A 17431-nucleotide genomic window follows, 5' to 3' on the forward strand; every position below is an offset into this window, starting at 1 on the left:
AACGGGCTTTTAAAGAAGGGCCGATCTCACCTTGATGAAACCGACGTAGGCCTGGCTCAAACACACGTCGGCCGGGAACTTCAGGCTTTTGGGATGATTGATAATTTTCGAGTAGATGGCTGTCGAGGTCGAGCCCTCGAAGGGCGGACTTCCGATGGTCAGCTCATAGGCAAGCACCCCCAACGACCAAAAATCGCAGGAAATCTGCAGAAACACCGTACAATCGCAGGAACTCTGGAAGCTTGCAATGTTACCCCATATCCCGATGTTTTCTCGCTTTTGTTGTCCAAGCACTGCAGCACTTCGGGGGCAATGTAGTCGGGCGTTCCCACCGGGGGGCCCACCTTAACCAGGCCGTCTTTGCCCAGTTTGGCAGCCGAACCGAAATCCGTTAGCTTCAAGTGCCCGCAACGGTCTGAAATTTGCCAAACGAGGCCAAATGAGTGCTGTTAGTGAGCGGAATTGGACGATGGGGCCCACCAAGTAAGATGTTGTCGGGTTTTACGTCCCGATGCACGTAGCCCATGCCGTGGAGATGGTGAAGAGCCAAAACTAACTCGGCCAGATAGAATACGGCTGCGCTCTCTGGCAAACTGCCGCCTACTCTATAGAGGAGCCCTAGAAGGAGCATGGTTAGAGCGGTTGACTGGGGAAACTCCCTAGACGTACCCAATAGGTCCCCACCAGGGTGATAGTCCATGACAAAGAACAAATAGGAACTGTCCTGAAACGAGTACTGCAGGCTGGTGAGCCACGGCGAGGCCCCGAACGCCATTATGTCCCTCTCCTCTTCAAAGGACATTCTTTTTGTCCCATTGTCAAATTTCCTGATGGTTTTCATTGCGTATATGTCGCCAGTTTGCTTTTCTTTCACTACGTGCACTTCTCCAAAGTGGCCACATCCTGCCAAAGCAAAAATTTTAACCTTTTTCCCCTAACAGTAGTTAAGTATGAGGCTAGCAAACTCTTCAATGAGCACAGAACCCGCGTAATCCTTGCATACCCTAGGCTATTAGATGTAAAACGAGGCGCTAAAACTTACCTATAATATTCTTAATCTCAAAGTCACTGATATTCACCCTGAGAGTCTTCAGGTTCTTGATGGCACTTTTATACTTTAGCACAAAACTCGCAATGTTCGAGTCCAACTTTTGCATTCCCTCAGCACTGCACTCATCGTACAGGACCTGTAGGGCGTCCAGAACAGTCTCTCGGCTTATCAAGGGGGCTCTTTCAGGTGTTTTCGTTTTACCGGTGAGTTCTGAGTTCAGTCGCGCCACCCTTACGCTTATGGGTTCCTTGAGGGTTTCCATTGGCCCGCTTTTATTCAAAAAACATTAAAACGCCTTACAGTTTCGATACGAGAAACGTTTGAAAACAAACCGAAATGACCGTTAGATGTTACACCTGACACTGACAGCTGCGTGTGTGTGCGGGACAAAGATCGCGCATGGGGTTATAGCAGCAGAAAAAGATAGAGAAATGCCGAAGTTGTCCGACGTATAGACGTGACTGTAGACAATATTAATTATTAATATATTTTACAAATTGGGGCAAGAAAAATGACAATCACAACAAATATACAATTTATTTCGGTAAGAAACAAATGTACAAATTCCTTGAAATACGAGGTTATATATTATATACATTCAGTTTCATATAAAAACTTTAAACATGATAAATGCACCTTGAGAAATAAAAACTAGAATTAATTGTCATTTCCATAATAAATGCGAATAAATATGTTAGTGGCTGATATGTCGCATGAATCATCACCGAGAACAATACAGAATGCCGGCACAGACTTGATGGGGTTTGAATTATTTTGAAAAACAAATATACTTATGGTAAATTGAGTTAAAATTAGGCTACATCCATCAGTACAAATATAGACAATACATTAATTAGAGGGATTCTTCCAGTTGAATCTTTGAGGGCCGAATTTCAGGCAGTTCTTCTGGTAAAGCACTAGAAACTGTTGGCCAAAAACCATTAAAATGCAACACATTTACACTCACATTGGTTATGTACATTGAAAAACTAGCTTTCTTAGTTGGACTTTGCACAACGGAGCGACTATAAGCATTTCGCAACGTAACAAATACAATATCAATTTTCTTGAGTGGTAATTAGGCAAATTTCAACGCCAATAAAGGTGTATAAAGATAAGACATTATCGGTTAATCCTCATTGATTAAAGGCCCAGAAATTAAATGAACCACACAGTGGAGCACTTCGGGGAACCGATTATGCCCAAACTATGGGATTTTTCCGGATACATCCAACCTGTGTGCCACATGAAGAGTTGCAGTTCCCAAAATATCACATATTTTTGGCCTTGCAGGTTTAGCGCATGGAAGCCGAAATTGTCTAACAAAGTGGCGACTTGGGTTCATATATATCTACTTGGACACTGTACAGACACATTCACACAGATCCTGGCATGCTAACAGCATTTGCTTTTCTTTGAAGATTTCTTTTTATCTCTTAAATTCACTACATCTTTATGGTCATTTTGCCTCTCCTTCATTTCCAGTTTCGACCTGCAAATCCATTGGACCATTACACTTGAACTCTGTTAGGTTCCTGATTAGATTACCTTAATACTAGCCGGGTGATGGACATGAACATTTCCTCTACGTTAATATTGTCTTTCGCTGATGTTTCGAAGAGTTTTATGTTCATGGTATCGGCGAACCGTTGAGCATCTTCAGTTAACACCACTTTCCTGTCGGGGGTATCGTTTTTGTTCCCCACTGAAATCGGGCGAAAAGAGCGCCTTAGGACTACCCAGCTAGAAAATGAGCGTGACTCACCTAAAACTCTATTAACCACTTCGCAATTCTGGTCGATTTCATGTAGCCACCGTTTCACGTTTGCAAAAGTCTCTCCATTTGTGACGTCGTAAACTATCACAACACCGTGTGTACCTCTATAGTAACTGCAATGTGAATGAACTAGTAATTGAGAGGAATCTGTGATAAATACGAAGAGCCTTACGTGCTGGTGATGGTTCTAAACCGTTCCTGTCCAGCTGTATCCCAAATCTGCAACTTCACCTTCTGTCCATCAATGTTCACTGTTTTAATTTTAAAGTCCACCCCTATCGTGGTGATATAGCTGCCAGTGAACGTGTTGTCTGAGAAACGTAGCAGGAGAGAACTTTTGCCCACACCTGCAAACAGACATCAAACACTTTGTGGTGACTCGAATGATGCTCGTGGAATGTAAAATATGACGCCTTCGCAAGCATGTACAACCGAAATACCGGAAGCAACTACAATGCTGATAACTCGGAATTCTTTAATTTGGACCAATTTGCGCTTAAACCCCGCCCCGAGGAGGATTCCTCCACTCACCACTGTCTCCAATGATTAATAACTTAAACAAGTGATCGTAGTCCCTCGCCATTTTACTTTCCCTAATCACTCCCTGGATGCTGATTAATTAAATAGACATTAAAACACCTGGCGCCAGCACTTTGTTTATCTAAAAGGGAATGTTAGCACTTTTCTCGGGACTTTCTGTGGGATGAATCGATGATGGATGCCAGACTGACAGCGATTGTCAAATTTCGTTGTCAGTCAAAGTCTGTTGCGGCAGTGCCATATCACCCAAATGATGACCACCACCACATGTAAACAAAAGAAATGCCAGCGGTCACTCGTATAGTATAGTATATAATTTAGCCTCCAGCAGGCGCTCAAACTTTTAATTTTTGCAACACTGTAACTTTCTAGGGCTTTACGGCCAGTTCAGACTTCGGTTGGCCACAGTTTCTTTCACTTCCGTCAGTCAGTGACAGATCAGTCATTCGACAGTAGGTTGGACAGCATATTGGCCAGCCATTAAAGTTCCAGAGTTTGGTGATCTCAGTTTCAGAAAGGTCTTAGAAACAATGGGAACCGAAGTGGAGGTTTTTACCATTGGGAGTTCTGTTTGGTGTAAAACGTTTACGAATCATGAATACGCAGGCGAAGTGACGGGATATCATCCAGAGATCCGAACGCTAGTGTAAGTATCCTGTGAACATGAGCACAACACGTTGTTGATATTATTGTTTTTATCACTTTTGTGGCTATTTACTGGCAATATAGCCCCATTTCTCATCAAATCTAGGGGGGATTTATAAGCCCTCTTGCTCGGATTGAGGGATTCGAGCAGACTGAGCTGATTGGGCCCAAAATCCTCATCAAAACACGAGGTGCATTTGGGGCCATTGGCGCACGTCTGGAGTCCCTCATTGATCGAGCGCGTGTTTGCCAACATCCACGTTATTAACGCTGCTCCCACATTTCCTTATTATAGTCTACGGTGCCCTTCGTCAAATGGAGACCCCAAGTTGAGAAACGTCGTATTTATAAACTTGACCAGCGTTATAAAATTGAGAGTCAAAAATGATGGGAATAAACACCACGACCCACCTGCAAATGTGAACCTGCATAGGGTAAGTAACATAAATGTAAGAGCGCTAAGGCCACGCGCTTCTGGGGAATTGTATTTTAGGGTAAGATGGTAACTTGTGGCAACTTTGCAAACTTTGGTTTCAAAAATGAGGCTTGCATAAAATTGCACGTGCTTCTTTAAGATTTCGCAACTTTCAAGTAGAAACTTTCCCGTACTATAAACGACGCGTGAATCTAGAAGCCCTGAAAGTTTCATTAAAATACCGTGGCAGCCTGACCTGTGGCGACTTTGGAAACTTTGGTTTGAAAAACGTGGCTTTTATAAGACTGCACGTGTTCGTTTAAAATTTCGTAACTTTCAACTTTCCCAGACTATAAATGACAAGTGAATTTAGAAGCTTTGAGAGTTTCATTAAAATACCGCGGAAGCCTGACCTGTGGCGACTTTAGAAACTTTGGTTTCAAAAACGTGGCTTTTATAAGGCTGCACGTGTTCCTTCCCAAAAGCCCGCTTCTTCGCAGCATAAGTTTCATTCAAATTGCGCTCATTTTTGGTTTTTGCCATGAGTATAAAAATGCTTATCGCTTCTGACTTAATACAATTTTAATTAATTTTCAGTTAAGTTCGAGGATCCGTAACCAAGTTGAGCAGAAGAGGCGAACGCTCCAAGCAATATCTGCCAATGTATCCGTAGAAGGACAAAGTCTATTTCTAGCATTATCGAAAATTATACAAGACGTCAAGTGGAGAAACTCAGATATTGTCATTTACAATCAAGAGGTGTGTGTGTGTTCACTGAAACTGAGCTCAAACTGAATTGTTCATTTTTCAGGTGTACATAAGCCCTCCATATCAACTGGAAAATGTCCACGGAAATACGAACAACAAGACCTACGATTACATCGTGAAAGTGGTAAGTTTGTGCTCGCGTTGTTCTCGACTGGCAATTAAGCGACTGATTTTCAGGTTGAAAAGCATATTCAAGGACGAGCGATGAGTTCAAATGCAGCTGTGAATACTGAAAATTCACAGTTGCAATCGAACACAAGACCTTCACAGTAACCGACACGGACACAGCGAGAGTATCAGTTTTTATACTGTGTGTATTCGGCCCGGTCGTATTGGTTGAATTGTGGCAAGAATATTCTAGTTTAAAAGATGCTGTGAACTGATGCTATTCAATTGTTGTACTTCAAGAGCCGGATATTTATTCGTTGACTACGTGTGCTACATTTCAGTTGATACGACCATTTTGAGAACGCTAGAACAGTTCTTTTTGTTTTTTATTTGAAAAACTTTATGTTAATTCCAACTTTTTAATTTATATAATTTTTAAGATGTACAATTAAAATATCTTAGGCTCATTCATGCACATTTTGCAGTTTTCATTGTTTCTTCTCAAGATTAAATGCCTATTTTCAAAGAAAATTGTTGATTTTACTTTACCAACACCCTACCACATATACCTATCTTTGTCCGGCGTGCTAATTCATGGTGGATGGACGGTTGACTTTGACATCGACTTTAAATAGGTAACCTAGCCCAACTCGTCTTCTTCAATGAACCTAACCAAGAAATGACTGGCAGTCTAAATAATAGAAAGGAAAATTCGAAGAAAACCAAGATTGAGGCAAGGGTTTTGAATAAAACCATAGTAAAACGTTATAGACGGGGTGCTCGCAACGCCAAGCGCCGTTGCAGGCGAAAAAAGAGCAAGAAGGCATACATCAGCATGCTCAAAAAGGGGCGAATCACTCGAGAAACTGAGGAACTCTGCAGCAGCATTCAAGAGGTGGACGTTGTGGACATGGAAGAGCTGCCAGAGCTCAGCAGCCTTCCCCGAGAAGTCGCTGAATGGCAGCGACAAGTATGTGCAAAATAACCTATTAAACACCCCTTTATTAGTTCAATTATTACTAGGACCAAATTGCTTACTGGAAGTCTCGAGCAATAAGCTTTGAAATCGAAAACAAGATGCTGCGTGAACACTTGCGGAACGTCTATGCTGATCAAATACAACAAGACTATAACCAATCGCAGGCCTGGCCAAGTGCGTCTTCCACGACGCAGCAGCAGCGATATGAGAAAAAAGGCAAAGCAGCACTAAAGCAAAATTGCCAAGACAAAGTGAAAGTTCTCCCGAAGGAGCCAATAGGTAAAAACAGGCTAACGGAAATGGAAAAGATCTATGGGGATGTGGCGCCGAAAATCATGGGAATGGAGACAGCAATCGAACTGAACTATCAAAGGCTGATGGAGGAAGCACCGGCCTATTGGCCGAATATTCCCCTAAAGTTATAAACCTAGTCAAGAATTAAAAAACATTTCCTTTATCCAAGTTTTTTAGTAGTCAAACCGGCAGCTTTCTAGCTCTGTGGGAATGCAACCAGTCTTTCAGCTGGGGGGCCAATAAGCCCCCCAAAATAATCTGCGTCGGATGATAAACCAGCAGCGGCAAGCTGATCTGGCTCAAGTGCGAGTATCCGTGGAACATTATTCTTAGAATGGGAATGCCTGAAAACTCAAGCCTCATTAGAACTCACTCACTTGGCAAGCACAAACCTCACCTACCTAAAGTGAGGGATTTGTGGGTGGAACAGAACACTATCGCAATCACTTCCGCCGGACTAAACATGCCTTTGAACCAGTTGGCCAACTTAAAGCTCAAAATGATGAGGATCATCTGGAGAAGCAACACTGAAAACGCTTGGTAGAAACAGCAAGAGTAGGGCCGGGTAAGAAAAGTACCTGAAAATATGGTTATAATCACATCCAGCGCAGAGAGGCCAGTCTCGGGCACAAGGAAAGTATCACAAAAAGTGGTGTAAATCACAAACAATAAAGCACACTGGCTGATGGTGTTCAAGGGGATCCTCTGGCCTGGCAGCTGAGTGTACACTTTGATTGCTTGCCCTAAAACGAGCGGAAGTAGCACGGTTGTAGTCAATTGCGTGACTGTGCTGAACAAGGGCACTATCGTAGTTGAGCCCAACTGGAAATTCAATCAAAATTACCAAGCGTAATAGTGGAAAAACAGTGGCCACTCACATTGAGCAGCAGGGACAAAGGAGTGAGGATAATGCCCAGAAAACTTCCCACCAAAGAGTTGAAAATTGCGGCCGTCTCATTGCCTTGGGCAGCTCTAGTTAGAATAACAGCACTGCTAACTGGAGGCGGCATACAGGCCACAGTGATCAGACTGCAAGCTTACCAATCAGCTAGAAAAACCCTTCTATCCGGAAATCACTCACCCTTTGAGAACCCATCCGTTGATTCCAAACAATGCGAGTATTTTAACGAAACATTGCGTAAAAATGGGGATAAACACAAAGGTAAACACTTGTATAAACAAATGCAGGCGATAGTGCTGAAAAGTGCGCAAAATGCTGTCGGTTTTCAAGGAAAACCCACTGATGAGAAACATTAGCGAGACAGCGCCATATTTCACAGAGTACTCGGTTTTCAACGGCCCTAAAAGCGACTGGTTTAGCTTGGCGAGCGAGTGAACACATCCAAAAGCTTGCCATGTTTGGAGCCAAAGTCCGGAAAGAGCCCCGCTAGAAATATGCAACCTAGAATCGCACTTAGAAGCCAATTTTTCCGCAGGAACTCTCCAGGGGTGATCCTTTGGCGCATTTTAACAGTCCTATTTGCTCGTGGACATTCACATGGGAGTGGCACCCTGAATCTTGTTCCATTCAATTCCCGGGGGCATTGGGGGCTCCCTTATAGGTTGGTCCGGTTAAAGAGTGGTGCAAAGCCACAAACATTGCTAGAAAACTCAAACAGGGAAATTCAACTCCTCAAAACGCCAATGTTTATTTTTTGACGCGACAATAACATAACCTCGATATTTCCAACTGTCTGTGCCATAGATGAAGACAACCATAGATAAAGACGAGTAGAGAAGACAACTTTACGTGCTGTCACTGTCACTGTGTTTGTATGGGTTAAAACACAAAATATCCCCCCTAGGGGGTATGTTCTGTGGGTCAAAAAGAGAGCACAACAGTAGCGTGCAGGAAAAGTCGTATCTTCAAACCCCAACAGCTATTGTTAAATCGAGATTTTTAACTACTTCGAAAATTGTTCAATAGTTAAATCGAAATGTCCAACTACTTCTAAAATTTTTCAACAGTTAAATCGAAATCTCCAACTATTTCTAAAATTTGTCAATAGCTAAATCGAGATCTTTAACTACTTTTAAAATTTTTCAATAGCCAAATCGAAATCTCGAACTATTTCTAAGATTTTCCAATAGTTAAATAAATGAAAATAAAATAAAATAGTTACAAGTTCGTTCAGAACTGGCAGAGCCAAGAGCCAGCTCATTTGCTTTCGTCATAGCTAAAGACAAGCTCCTCACTGTTGTAGAAGCGCCAGAAAAATCCTCAAAACAAGTTCCCAATATGCTCCTAAAACGTCAATTATCATAAATATACCAAAATCCTGCTTGCTCGAGGGCGAATGGTAGATTTTTCAACAAAAACCGCACTTCCCATAGGGAAAATATCGCAAAACAGTGCATGAAAACTTGCTCATAGCAGTGATATTTTCAAAATTTTTGCCGACCAAAAACCAACACACTGTTGCCTGCATGGGCGCGAATCCCCACTTAAAAGTGCACACTGTTCACACAAATTGCGAATAAATCCCGGCAATTAACCACCAACGGGCAACAATGCATAGTGCTCGCGACGTCTACAATGACAAGTGAGTGACAGTCGCTAACATAAAAAACACCTCAAAATGCAATTATAAACAACAGTTGATAAGCGGAAAAAATTCAAGTGAACCGACCCAGTTGAGCTATGGTTGATTATTAGAGGGCAGAATGACTTGAACGTGTTTCCCGAGTCGAACAAGCTGAACGAAAATGTCTTCGCAATTTTCAAGGCAAAATGGTAAGCAGAAGAGGTTTTCCATCGACGACGCCTTTGAGGAGGAGACCGATGAAGCCATTAAGGTCTATGGAATGGCCAGCCCGACGGCGCCTAATAGCAAACTGGGGCAGGGCGATTCCATAACTGTTACTATTGAAAATGACAGGTGGGTGTCCAGTGTATCCAAACTTGTATGCTAATGTTACCTTGAGTGCATTCACGCTTTTTCAGACGGTACAAACCGATCCTGGACACGTCTAGGGACAGCGACTCCTTAATCCAGGACTACTATGAGTGCTCCAGTGACGAGCACATTCACAAATCGTGCTTTACACATCCCAAAGTACGGGAAAACTGGCGAATGGTCTTGGCAGCTACCACGCTGTTGATTATTGGGACTGGCCTGTTGGTGACGGGCACCCTCACCCTGAATGAGCCCCATTCCATGCTGCAGTCCTCAGTGTTTCTATTGGCCGGTCAGCAATCCATCAAAAGTGCATAAAACAGTTTTGATTGAACAGATTGATTGCAGGTTTCATCTGTTTCATTCCTGGTGCCTACCATGTGGTTTACATCTACCTGGCAGCGAAGGGTAAGCGAGGTTATCACTTCCACAACTTACCACTGTTCACATAAGCTTGATAATCACTGGTTTGCGATTACTATTATTATGACTTAGTCCTGGCGGGTATTGTATTTATTATTTGGTTGTTCTTATATTTAGGTCGTTTTGTATCGGAGATTTGTGTAAATTTAGGAAAATTATCCAATTGAGCCACGGTATGAGTGTAAATATTTCTGTAGATTAGCTCAAGTTCATCACAGTAGCTTCGAATGGAATCTCTGTTAACATTTGCCATATCTAGCATTCCGTCGGTTGGACTATTTTGGTTGTTTTTTTCTAATTACGAAGCCAAAGCAATTTTTTTTATGCAATGCAATTAGCGATAGAGGACTTAAGCGATCTGACAAGGTGTTTCTAAGTAGGTAATAGCCGTACTTATTTAATTATACTTTATATAAACCGCTGTTGTGTTTGATTCGTCCTAGCAGTGAACTATATTATTCGTCTTGCAGCAATCGAAATAATTACTCTTGGTACCACTAACAGACCTTTCAACGTTGCCACTTGATGGCTGATTTCTTGGTTATGACTCACATCAGTGCTTTGAATTGACTCATGTCAATGTCAATCATGTGAATAGACAGCGAAGCGCTTGGTTTACTTTCTCTGCACCTACGAATTTTTGTTTGGGTTTCGAAAACAATCAGGTATGCTTTCAATCAAATCAGCAGCTTGTGCATAAACCGCTGGTTTTTTCTCCGCTAAACACAGACGAGAAGATGCAACTGCAAATTCTCCAAATTGAAGTTGCCCATTTGGATCTTCCTTAACGATCTCATTTCGCCCTATCTAGCTTGTGGCTAAGCACACTGGCTGGGGCTAACTACAAAATGATTCTGTTTAACCAGCAATGATTGTAATGGTTCAGCTTCGCCAGACAATTGCGAATGAAACTAGCGCTGGGTCAGAGAACAGGGACACTGTTGGACGATGAACGCATCGGTTGAGGAGTCTTGGACGACCTTTTGGGAAAGTTCGGAGTCTGAACAGGACGCGGTTAGCAACGATGTAGATCCACAGGGCACTAGGAACGGTAAAGCCAGGTACTGGATTAATATAATTTTTTAGAAAGGGTTGTTGGATCGTTGCTGTTTCAGATTAGGCAGCATGGCCAACGCAATTAGCCCAATGCGCTCACTGCTGAAGATTCAGTGCATTATATGCAAAGAGGCCATTTTCGTCGACAACTTCTCTGAACACATAGACTCTTGCGGTCGAAACAATCGAGAGACGCAAGAAATGATGAAAGGCAGTTTGGAGAGGATTTTGCGTAATTTCACTCCCGTTGTGCAGAGAAAACGCAAGAAATCTGCATCCGAAGCAGCAAACGACATCTACAATGTGAAGAGCCTTAGAAGTGGGGACGTTTCATTAGATCCTAATCGACGGTATGAGAACGTGCGAAGAGGCAGATCCAAGACTCTGTTGTTGAATAGTAGTGAAAAAGACTACGATTCATCCCAAGATAGTTGTGGTAAGACTTCGAGCATGTAACTAACCAGTTGGACAGTTGGATACCCCGATTATTTGCAGGTCCATGGCGAGTGACTGAAGAAAAGATGGCATCCAATCCAGAGCGACCTCCTAGGCTTATCAACACAGATGTAACTACAGCAGATAACTCGCTTCTGCTGAAAAACAGCACGTTTTCCTGCTCGCTCTGCTCGTACACTACTTTCAAGAAAGCACGCCTGCAGAAACACGAAAGCTTACATCGCGTAAGACAGGCCAAAGTCCTGCAATGCTTTTACTGCAGTCAACGATACACGAGTGGTGCGCTTGTGGTACATATCCGAGAAGTACATCCCGGCCTGGAGTTTCGCTTCAGAAATATTGAAGGCGCCGAGGTGACGCGATTGGCATGCACGAACTGCCCTTACAAATGTCTGTTGAAGGTCCAACTGAAGAACCACATGAGGAGAGAGCACAGCGCAAAAACCGCAGATACGCGGAAAAAAATCCTCAGGAAACTGACCATTGTGCTGAAGAGGGAGAATTTGGAGGCTGTGAAACGTCGTCTAGATCAGCTTCGAAACGTTGACAATGCCGGAATCGCATCGCCTCAGAGCCCCAGTCCAACCACATCAGATGGAGAAAGTTCCTTCGAGTGTTCCAAGTGTTCTTTTGCTTGTTCCAGTAATAGTAAATTTTGCTCCCATGAAGAGACGCATGATTGCAAAACAAGTGAGTCCACAGTGGTCTCCCCGCGACAGACGCCAAATAATGTTAAAGGCACAGTAAAACTTCCGTGCACAATGTGTTCAGGTGAGTTCAGCTCAACGTCTTGCCTGAATATTCACATGCGGACACATTTACGTAACCAGCCTATACAGAAGTGCTCTCAATGCACATTTCAATCGTCTAGTCGTTGCCTGCTGAGACATATCAGAGCGAGTGGACACTATAGTGGGCGCTGGCAGACCAGGATTTTACTCAAAAAGGTCAGAAAAGAATCCAAGTTGGATGCTGATGAGCACAGCACCCCTATTGACGAAACTCAAAGCGCCAGCTGTTTCATCAGAAAAGAACCTATTAAAAGTGGTGAAGGCTCTAATGGGTTTTTGAGCGAAAGCTCGACAAGCACAGTCTCCCCCAAGGCCACTGAAGAAGACTGCACATCCCCAGCTCGCCCAGAAACCACTTACTTAAACTTAAAGGAAGAGTATGCAGACATAGCATTTGGAAGCGATGATTCGGAAGCATTACATGGCGACGATGAAGACGAGCAGCTCCTGATGAAATGCACCCTTTGTTCGTTTGTTTGCACGAAGGCACACATGTACAAGCGCCACTTGGACAATCACATACGGCTGAGTATGCCGATTTTGAAGTGCCAATTCTGCAAATTCACCGGCACCAAGTACGGGTTTAGGGGCCATCAAAGCCGATGCGCCGGCTACAGAACAGCCGACTGTGCCTGGAAAGCTCCGCAAGAAATTCTGCTGACTTGTTCCGGATGTGCATTTAGTACTAATTCACCCGGGGAGTTGAACGCTCACACACAGAACTGCATGGACAAAAACAAGCTTCTGGGCCAGTGACTCAGTCCAGGCCAAAGACAGTGGGGTTGTGGCTGTATTGACAATTTTGTCATAGGTTTATATACATTCGTTATTAAGTTTCGCAATATAATAGATGTTGGCAACTGGCATATAAATGGTATGGTATTTTATTACTGTTTTTGATCTGATCGTGTCGATTGACTATCATCAGTAGAGTTAAGTATTAGCACGTTTCTCTTGTGGAACTTAATAATTTAAATCTTAGCAGTAGTGACATATTAAACTTACCATCAAGTTCGGGGTTCCTCTATTTCGGCGCTTGAGCTGGAATTGGAAGAATGTTGATCGGTTGAACTTCTGGGAAGCACAAGGAACATCATTAATAGACTAGAACCTGCCAAATTCCGCAAAAAATGTCAAAATCCGTCATCTTCGACGCTCTGTTGTCAGCCAACCCTGACCGCAAAAATTATTAAAGAAATTTCGAAAACAATCCAATTTTACTTAACGGCCTTTGCACCGCTAATAAAAGCAGTCCGAGACATAGAGAAAGTAAAATATTTTAAATAAATAATAAATTTTACTTGCTCTATGGTCCGAGACATAAATCACAAAGAAAAGTTCAGTTTTGAAGGAACAAACCTTTTTTTATTCCGCTATGTTGGCACCTAAGTGCATTCAAATGAACGCCATCCTATATCTCTGATTAGAACACCGTCAACGACTAGGATTGTCTCTGTTGTCTATATGCAGCTAACAAAGGACAGCAATATAATCTACCTGAAATCCCGTGAAATTAGTGGTTGGCAGGTTGGCAACCCTTTGTTATCATTGAAGCTTGATCGGGAAAGTCGCACTTTTGAAACCGGTGAAGACTATTTTTTCGAGTTTTTCCTGAAAATATGGCTGTAAGTACCTGGTTTTTTTGGTCCATGCACTTGGCGATACATTTGCTCGTTCTTCCTAGTTCCACTTGTCTCAAACATTCGCAACCAATTTCCTAACCTAAAATCCAGTATAAATGTGTTCCATTCATGGCGTTTTGGGGCGTTTCAGGCTGCTGCCGCTGCCAAAATCGCCGAAGTGCGCGAAACCACCCGCGTGGAGAGAATTGGGGCGCATTCCCACATTCGAGGCTTGGGCCTGAACGACAGCCTCGAGGCCCGCAATGTAAGCACCGTTTTATTTCTCCAACTCCCATCTAAGGTCTAATCTCTGCTGCAGGTGTCTCAAGGGATGGTCGGGCAAGTCTCGGCGCGAAGGGCCATCGGCCTGGTCCTCCAAATGGTAAAAGACGGGCGCATTGCTGGACGAGCTGTGCTATTGGCTGGACAACCTGGTGAGGCTTGACTGTTTATTGATCAAACAGCAGGTTCACGGGGGTTTTTTGCAGGGACCGGGAAGACTGCGATTGCCACAGCTTTGGCTGCGGCTTTGGGCTATGATACCCCTTTCACTAGCATGGCTGGCTCGGAAATATACTCGCTGGAAATGAGCAAAACTGAGGCCCTAACGCAGGCGATTAGGAAGAGTATCGGTGTCAGGATAAAGTAGGTTTAGTGAAGCTTTTGCGGGCTTTGGAGGAGTACGGGAGTTTCGTTTTTTCAGGGAGGAGAGCGAGATAATCGAGGGCGAAGTAGTGGAGGTTCAGATCGAAAGACCTGCCACCGGTGTGGGCACGAAGGTCGGCAAGCTGATACTGAAAACCACTGACATGGAAACCGTCTATGACCTGGGGGGCAAGATGATTGACAGTATTTTGAAGGAAAAGGTCCAATCAGGGGATGTGATCACCATCGATAAGGCTACAGGTTAGTGGCAACTGACTGAACAAGCTGTGATTTTAACTGGCGCTTTCAGGCAAAATCAGTCGGCTTGGACGGTCGTTCACCAGAGCAAGAGACTACGATGCCACTGGCCAACAGACCAGATTCGTTCAATGCCCGGAGGGCGAGCTGCAGAAGAGGAAGGAAGTGGTTCATACGGTCACTCTGCATGAAATCGATGTCATCAACAGCAGAACGCATGGATTTTTAGCACTGTTTTCAGGTCAGTTGAATGACTGCTTCAAGCCCTCTCCTGTAAAAGTACAGAAATGTTAAATCTTTGTCCAACAGTTTTCCTCACATAACTTCACATTTTAGGCGATACTGGGGAAATCAAGCCGGAAGTTCGGGAGCAAATCAACGGCAAAGTAGCCGAATGGAGGGAGGAAGGCAAGGCCGAAATCATCCCGGGTGTTCTTTTCATTGACGAGGTGAGCACCCGCAAGCTACAACAGGGCATGGGAACTAAATTGATTTAACACTTGGTCTCCAGGTGCACATGCTTGATATTGAATGCTTCTCCTTTATGAACCGAGCGCTGGAAAATGAAATGGCCCCCATAGTGATCATGGCCACTAATCGCGGCATTACGAAAATCCGAGGCACCAACTACAAGTCGCCGCATGGCATTCCTTTGGATCTTCTGGACAGAACCATCATCGTCCCCACTAGTCCTTATGACGAGAAGGAACTGAGGGAGATTTTAAGGTGAGCTGGGGAAGGAAGGTTGTTGTCATTATTTGCCGATACATCGTGATTGGTTGCAGTATACGCTGTGAGGAGGAAGACTGCCAGATGTCGGACAACGCGCTTACAGTGCTGACCAGGATTTGCAAAGAAACGTCGCTCAGATACGGGATGCAGCTGATCATGACCTCCAGCCTGATTGCCAGGAAACGAAAAGCCCAGGAAGTTGAGGTGGAGGACATCAAGCGGGCCTACCAACTGTTCTTCGATGAGGGCCGCTCGGTCCAGTTCCTCAAAGAGTACCAGCAGGAGTTCATGTTCAATGAAGGTAAGTGCTGGGCTGGGCGGGTGCTTTTATGGGTGTTGACCGGCGTGTTTTCATGCAGTGGAGGACGACCAGGACGAGGATAAAATGGAAACCAACTAAACGTTTCGGAATCTCCTTGAGCCACCAAAGTTCCCATTACTTAAGACTCGCTAGTTCTGTAAAGCATTGCAATGTTCATTGGGGGAAAATCAATTGATTCTCGCTGGTTGTAGGCCAGAGAAAGAGCCAGGTGTGCGCTTTAGCCTTTAATCAATAGATATTTCACATATTTCTATTCCCTCGTTTACCTTTTTGCAGTGCGTTAAAGCATCACCCTTAATCGGAAAGTTTCTTGTTACATTCTGTCGCTGATGGTTAGTTGCTGGTGATGGGCATCAGCGGGTAATACTTGTCCGAAGGCCTAAATGTCCAGCGCGAGCAAATCTCGTCGGCTTCCGCCTGCGTGTAACCATTCCTACAAGCAATCAAAGGAATGAAAGACAAAACGTGCAAATCAATAAGCGTGTATTGGCGACAACAACTAGAGCAGGCGTGCGATTTTTTGGAAAAACTGCTTCAAAATCAGCAGTTTTGTGCGCTTGAAAAGGCCCAAACGCAGCCTGCTGGCGCCGGGCTGCTTGTACCTATCGGACTTGGCCCATTCTAAGCGACAGTCCGAGCTGCCCGTGTTGATAAGCGAGCGCATGCTGTTCCTTTGCAAGCTACTGCTATTGCTGGAATAGTGAGGGCTAGTTTTAAAAGAGCCTTTAGCATGCGGGTTTTTCGGCGGTTTTTGCTACCTTTGCCATTCCGAGCAGGGGCTGCGCTGCTGGAAGCACACCACTTGGATGACGTTGAAGAAAATGGCCCCAATAGTATTGGCCGTTTCGCTGTTCACGTTCTGCAGGCATTTGCGGAAAGTTGCGTCGCAATCGCAGTGCGACCTGCAAGGCGGAAAATCGCATTTGCTTCACACTCTTGCCCAGTTTACCTTGTATAGGGCGAGTTGTTGCAGATCCCCTGCTGGCACTGGCCCTTCATCAGGTACTGGGGGCAGTTGTCGTGCTCCCGACAGCAGGCGTCCTCCTTCTTAAAGTAGCCCAAGTCCGAGTGGTTGGCAGCGACATCCCCTGGAAAGGTCCTGGATTGCACTCTGGACCTCTGCGATCACTCCGGGTTGCTTACCAGGCCCGCACCATTTGGTGCCCGGGTAAATGAAGCCTCCTTGTTGCCGCCGCAGCGCCTCTTTGTTCTGGCACACTTCCTCCAGCTTGCCGATCTCTTCGTCGGCCATTTGGCGGATGCGCGAGGCGTCCGCAGCCAATAGCATGGTTCGAATGTTGCCCCTGTCGGTGTGCACGTTGCAATAGGGGTCGTTGGTGGTCAGCTCGATCATTCTGGACATGCTGTTGTCAGCTATCAGCACTGTGCTGCCCAGCGCTGAGACAACCCACGCCAGCACATGGCTGGTGTAAATCAAGCTGCGATGCTGGATGGAAGTTCATTGGTTAAGGGCGTATGGTTGCTGAGTCTATGTGAAGGGATGGACTGAGTGCATAGGGGGTCTTAGGAGCCCTAAGGTCTAGGTGGGTTCCTAACTGGGAATCTGGAACTAGCAGAAACTTGGGACTTTTCCAGTCTTTATAAGGACCTGAGTTTTAGCGACTTGATGAACGTTTGCATCCAAGTGCTTA

The 17431-nt window shown here is 44.5% G+C and overlaps 9 protein-coding genes across 20 annotated transcripts in view; 4 read left to right on the plus strand and 5 right to left on the minus strand.

The window, feature by feature from the left end:
• The window catches only part of LOC109540056 (citron Rho-interacting kinase), a 24891-nt gene extending 23458 nt beyond the window's left edge, over nucleotides 1–1433 (minus strand). For all 3 annotated transcript variants that reach the window (XM_048665806.1, XM_019908220.2, XM_019908219.2), the window contains exons 1-5: nucleotides 1043–1433; nucleotides 670–903; nucleotides 481–618; nucleotides 255–415; nucleotides 31–204 (exon numbers count right to left, since the gene is read on the minus strand). In XM_048665806.1, coding sequence (XP_048521763.1) covers nucleotides 31–204; nucleotides 255–415; nucleotides 481–618; nucleotides 670–903; nucleotides 1043–1313 — 978 coding nt within the window. In that variant the 5' untranslated portion in view covers nucleotides 1314–1433. The remainder of the gene's footprint in view (nucleotides 1–30; nucleotides 205–254; nucleotides 416–480; nucleotides 619–669; nucleotides 904–1042) is intronic.
• Nucleotides 1–6740, plus strand: part of LOC109540060 (protein LSM12 homolog) — a 12823-nt gene extending 6083 nt beyond the window's left edge. Inside the window, exons 2-7 of one of the 2 annotated variants that reach the window (XM_048665832.1) lie at nucleotides 3741–4014; nucleotides 4309–4447; nucleotides 5026–5187; nucleotides 5240–5320; nucleotides 5374–6274; nucleotides 6328–6740. In XM_048665832.1, coding sequence (XP_048521789.1) covers nucleotides 3899–4014; nucleotides 4309–4447; nucleotides 5026–5187; nucleotides 5240–5320; nucleotides 5374–5469 — 594 coding nt within the window. In that variant the 5' untranslated portion in view covers nucleotides 3741–3898 and the 3' untranslated portion in view covers nucleotides 5470–6274; nucleotides 6328–6740. Of the gene's footprint in view, nucleotides 1–3740; nucleotides 4015–4308; nucleotides 4448–5025; nucleotides 5188–5239; nucleotides 5321–5373; nucleotides 6275–6327 lie in introns of those variants that run through there. The other variant, XM_019908231.2, reaches the window with a different exon arrangement.
• The window catches only part of LOC109540038 (carboxypeptidase D), a gene marked incomplete at both ends in the record, with an annotated part of 86885 nt that overhangs the window by 56258 nt on the left and 13196 nt on the right, over nucleotides 1–17431 (minus strand).
• Nucleotides 1570–3618, minus strand: LOC109540059 (ras-related protein Rab-35). Of its 2 annotated transcripts, XM_019908229.2 has the most exons (5): nucleotides 3360–3618; nucleotides 3001–3175; nucleotides 2817–2941; nucleotides 2600–2756; nucleotides 1570–2543 (listed from the first exon to the last, which is right to left on the minus strand). In XM_019908229.2, the coding sequence occupies exons 1-5, from the start codon at nucleotides 3409–3411 to the stop codon at nucleotides 2447–2449; spliced, it is 606 nt and encodes a 201-aa protein (XP_019763788.1). In that variant the 5' UTR covers nucleotides 3412–3618; the 3' UTR covers nucleotides 1570–2446. The 2 variants fall into 2 exon arrangements, with proteins under 2 accessions (XP_019763788.1, XP_019763787.2); XM_019908228.2 differs by having other exon boundaries at nucleotides 2600–2941; nucleotides 3360–3612.
• Nucleotides 6732–8146, minus strand: LOC109540058 (sodium/bile acid cotransporter 7-B; the record flags this gene model as incomplete). The annotated part of the gene is given in 6 exon segments (XM_019908227.2): nucleotides 6732–6921; nucleotides 6979–7104; nucleotides 7156–7399; nucleotides 7456–7606; nucleotides 7659–7878; nucleotides 7932–8146. Coding segments are annotated over 6 exon segments (1017 nt in total). The 3' UTR covers nucleotides 6732–6757.
• LOC109540044 (transmembrane protein 134) lies at nucleotides 9072–10318 on the plus strand. The gene is made up of 3 exons (XM_019908191.2): nucleotides 9072–9456; nucleotides 9522–9766; nucleotides 9823–10318. Exons 1-3 carry the CDS (start codon nucleotides 9284–9286, stop codon nucleotides 9924–9926), a joined length of 522 nt encoding a protein of 173 aa, XP_019763750.2. The 5' UTR covers nucleotides 9072–9283; the 3' UTR covers nucleotides 9927–10318.
• LOC109540039 (zinc finger protein 462) lies at nucleotides 10421–13087 on the plus strand. 3 transcript variants are annotated; one of them, XM_048665819.1, is made up of 5 exons: nucleotides 10421–10562; nucleotides 10627–10958; nucleotides 11013–11389; nucleotides 11449–11762; nucleotides 11811–13087. In XM_048665819.1, the coding sequence occupies exons 2-5, from the start codon at nucleotides 10846–10848 to the stop codon at nucleotides 12954–12956; spliced, it is 1950 nt and encodes a 649-aa protein (XP_048521776.1). In that variant the 5' UTR covers nucleotides 10421–10562; nucleotides 10627–10845; the 3' UTR covers nucleotides 12957–13087. The 3 variants fall into 3 exon arrangements, with proteins under 3 accessions (XP_048521776.1, XP_019763739.2, XP_019763738.2); XM_019908180.2 differs by having other exon boundaries at nucleotides 10422–10562; nucleotides 11449–13087; XM_019908179.2 differs by having other exon boundaries at nucleotides 10422–10562; nucleotides 10709–10958; nucleotides 11449–13087.
• Nucleotides 13724–16032, plus strand: LOC109540041 (ruvB-like 2). The gene is made up of 10 exons (XM_019908183.2): nucleotides 13724–13825; nucleotides 13974–14087; nucleotides 14142–14256; nucleotides 14311–14467; nucleotides 14526–14728; nucleotides 14778–14966; nucleotides 15062–15174; nucleotides 15237–15451; nucleotides 15511–15758; nucleotides 15817–16032. The coding sequence occupies exons 1-10, from the start codon at nucleotides 13820–13822 to the stop codon at nucleotides 15855–15857; spliced, it is 1401 nt and encodes a 466-aa protein (XP_019763742.1). The 5' UTR covers nucleotides 13724–13819; the 3' UTR covers nucleotides 15858–16032.
• The window catches only part of LOC109540042 (phospholipase A(2)), a 5364-nt gene continuing 3923 nt past the window's right edge, over nucleotides 15991–17431 (minus strand). For 3 of the 6 annotated variants that reach the window (XM_048665825.1, XM_048665826.1, XM_048665827.1), the window contains 4 exons: nucleotides 16923–17226; nucleotides 16729–16867; nucleotides 16538–16681; nucleotides 16246–16486 (listed from right to left, as the gene is read on the minus strand). In XM_048665825.1, the coding sequence (XP_048521782.1) occupies nucleotides 16279–16486; nucleotides 16538–16681; nucleotides 16729–16867; nucleotides 16923–17226 (795 nt within the window). In that variant the 3' untranslated portion in view covers nucleotides 16246–16278. Of the gene's footprint in view, nucleotides 16213–16245; nucleotides 16487–16537; nucleotides 16682–16728; nucleotides 16868–16922; nucleotides 17227–17431 lie in introns of those variants that run through there. The other 3 variants (XM_048665828.1, XM_019908188.2, XM_048665829.1) reach the window with 2 other exon arrangements.

Source organism: Dendroctonus ponderosae, unplaced genomic scaffold, assembly GCF_020466585.1.
Source record: "Dendroctonus ponderosae isolate FM_Combo_2020 unplaced genomic scaffold, Dpon_F_20191213v2 Dpon_F_20191213_4, whole genome shotgun sequence".
In the NCBI taxonomy this organism is placed as follows: Eukaryota; Metazoa; Arthropoda; class Insecta; order Coleoptera; family Curculionidae; genus Dendroctonus; species Dendroctonus ponderosae.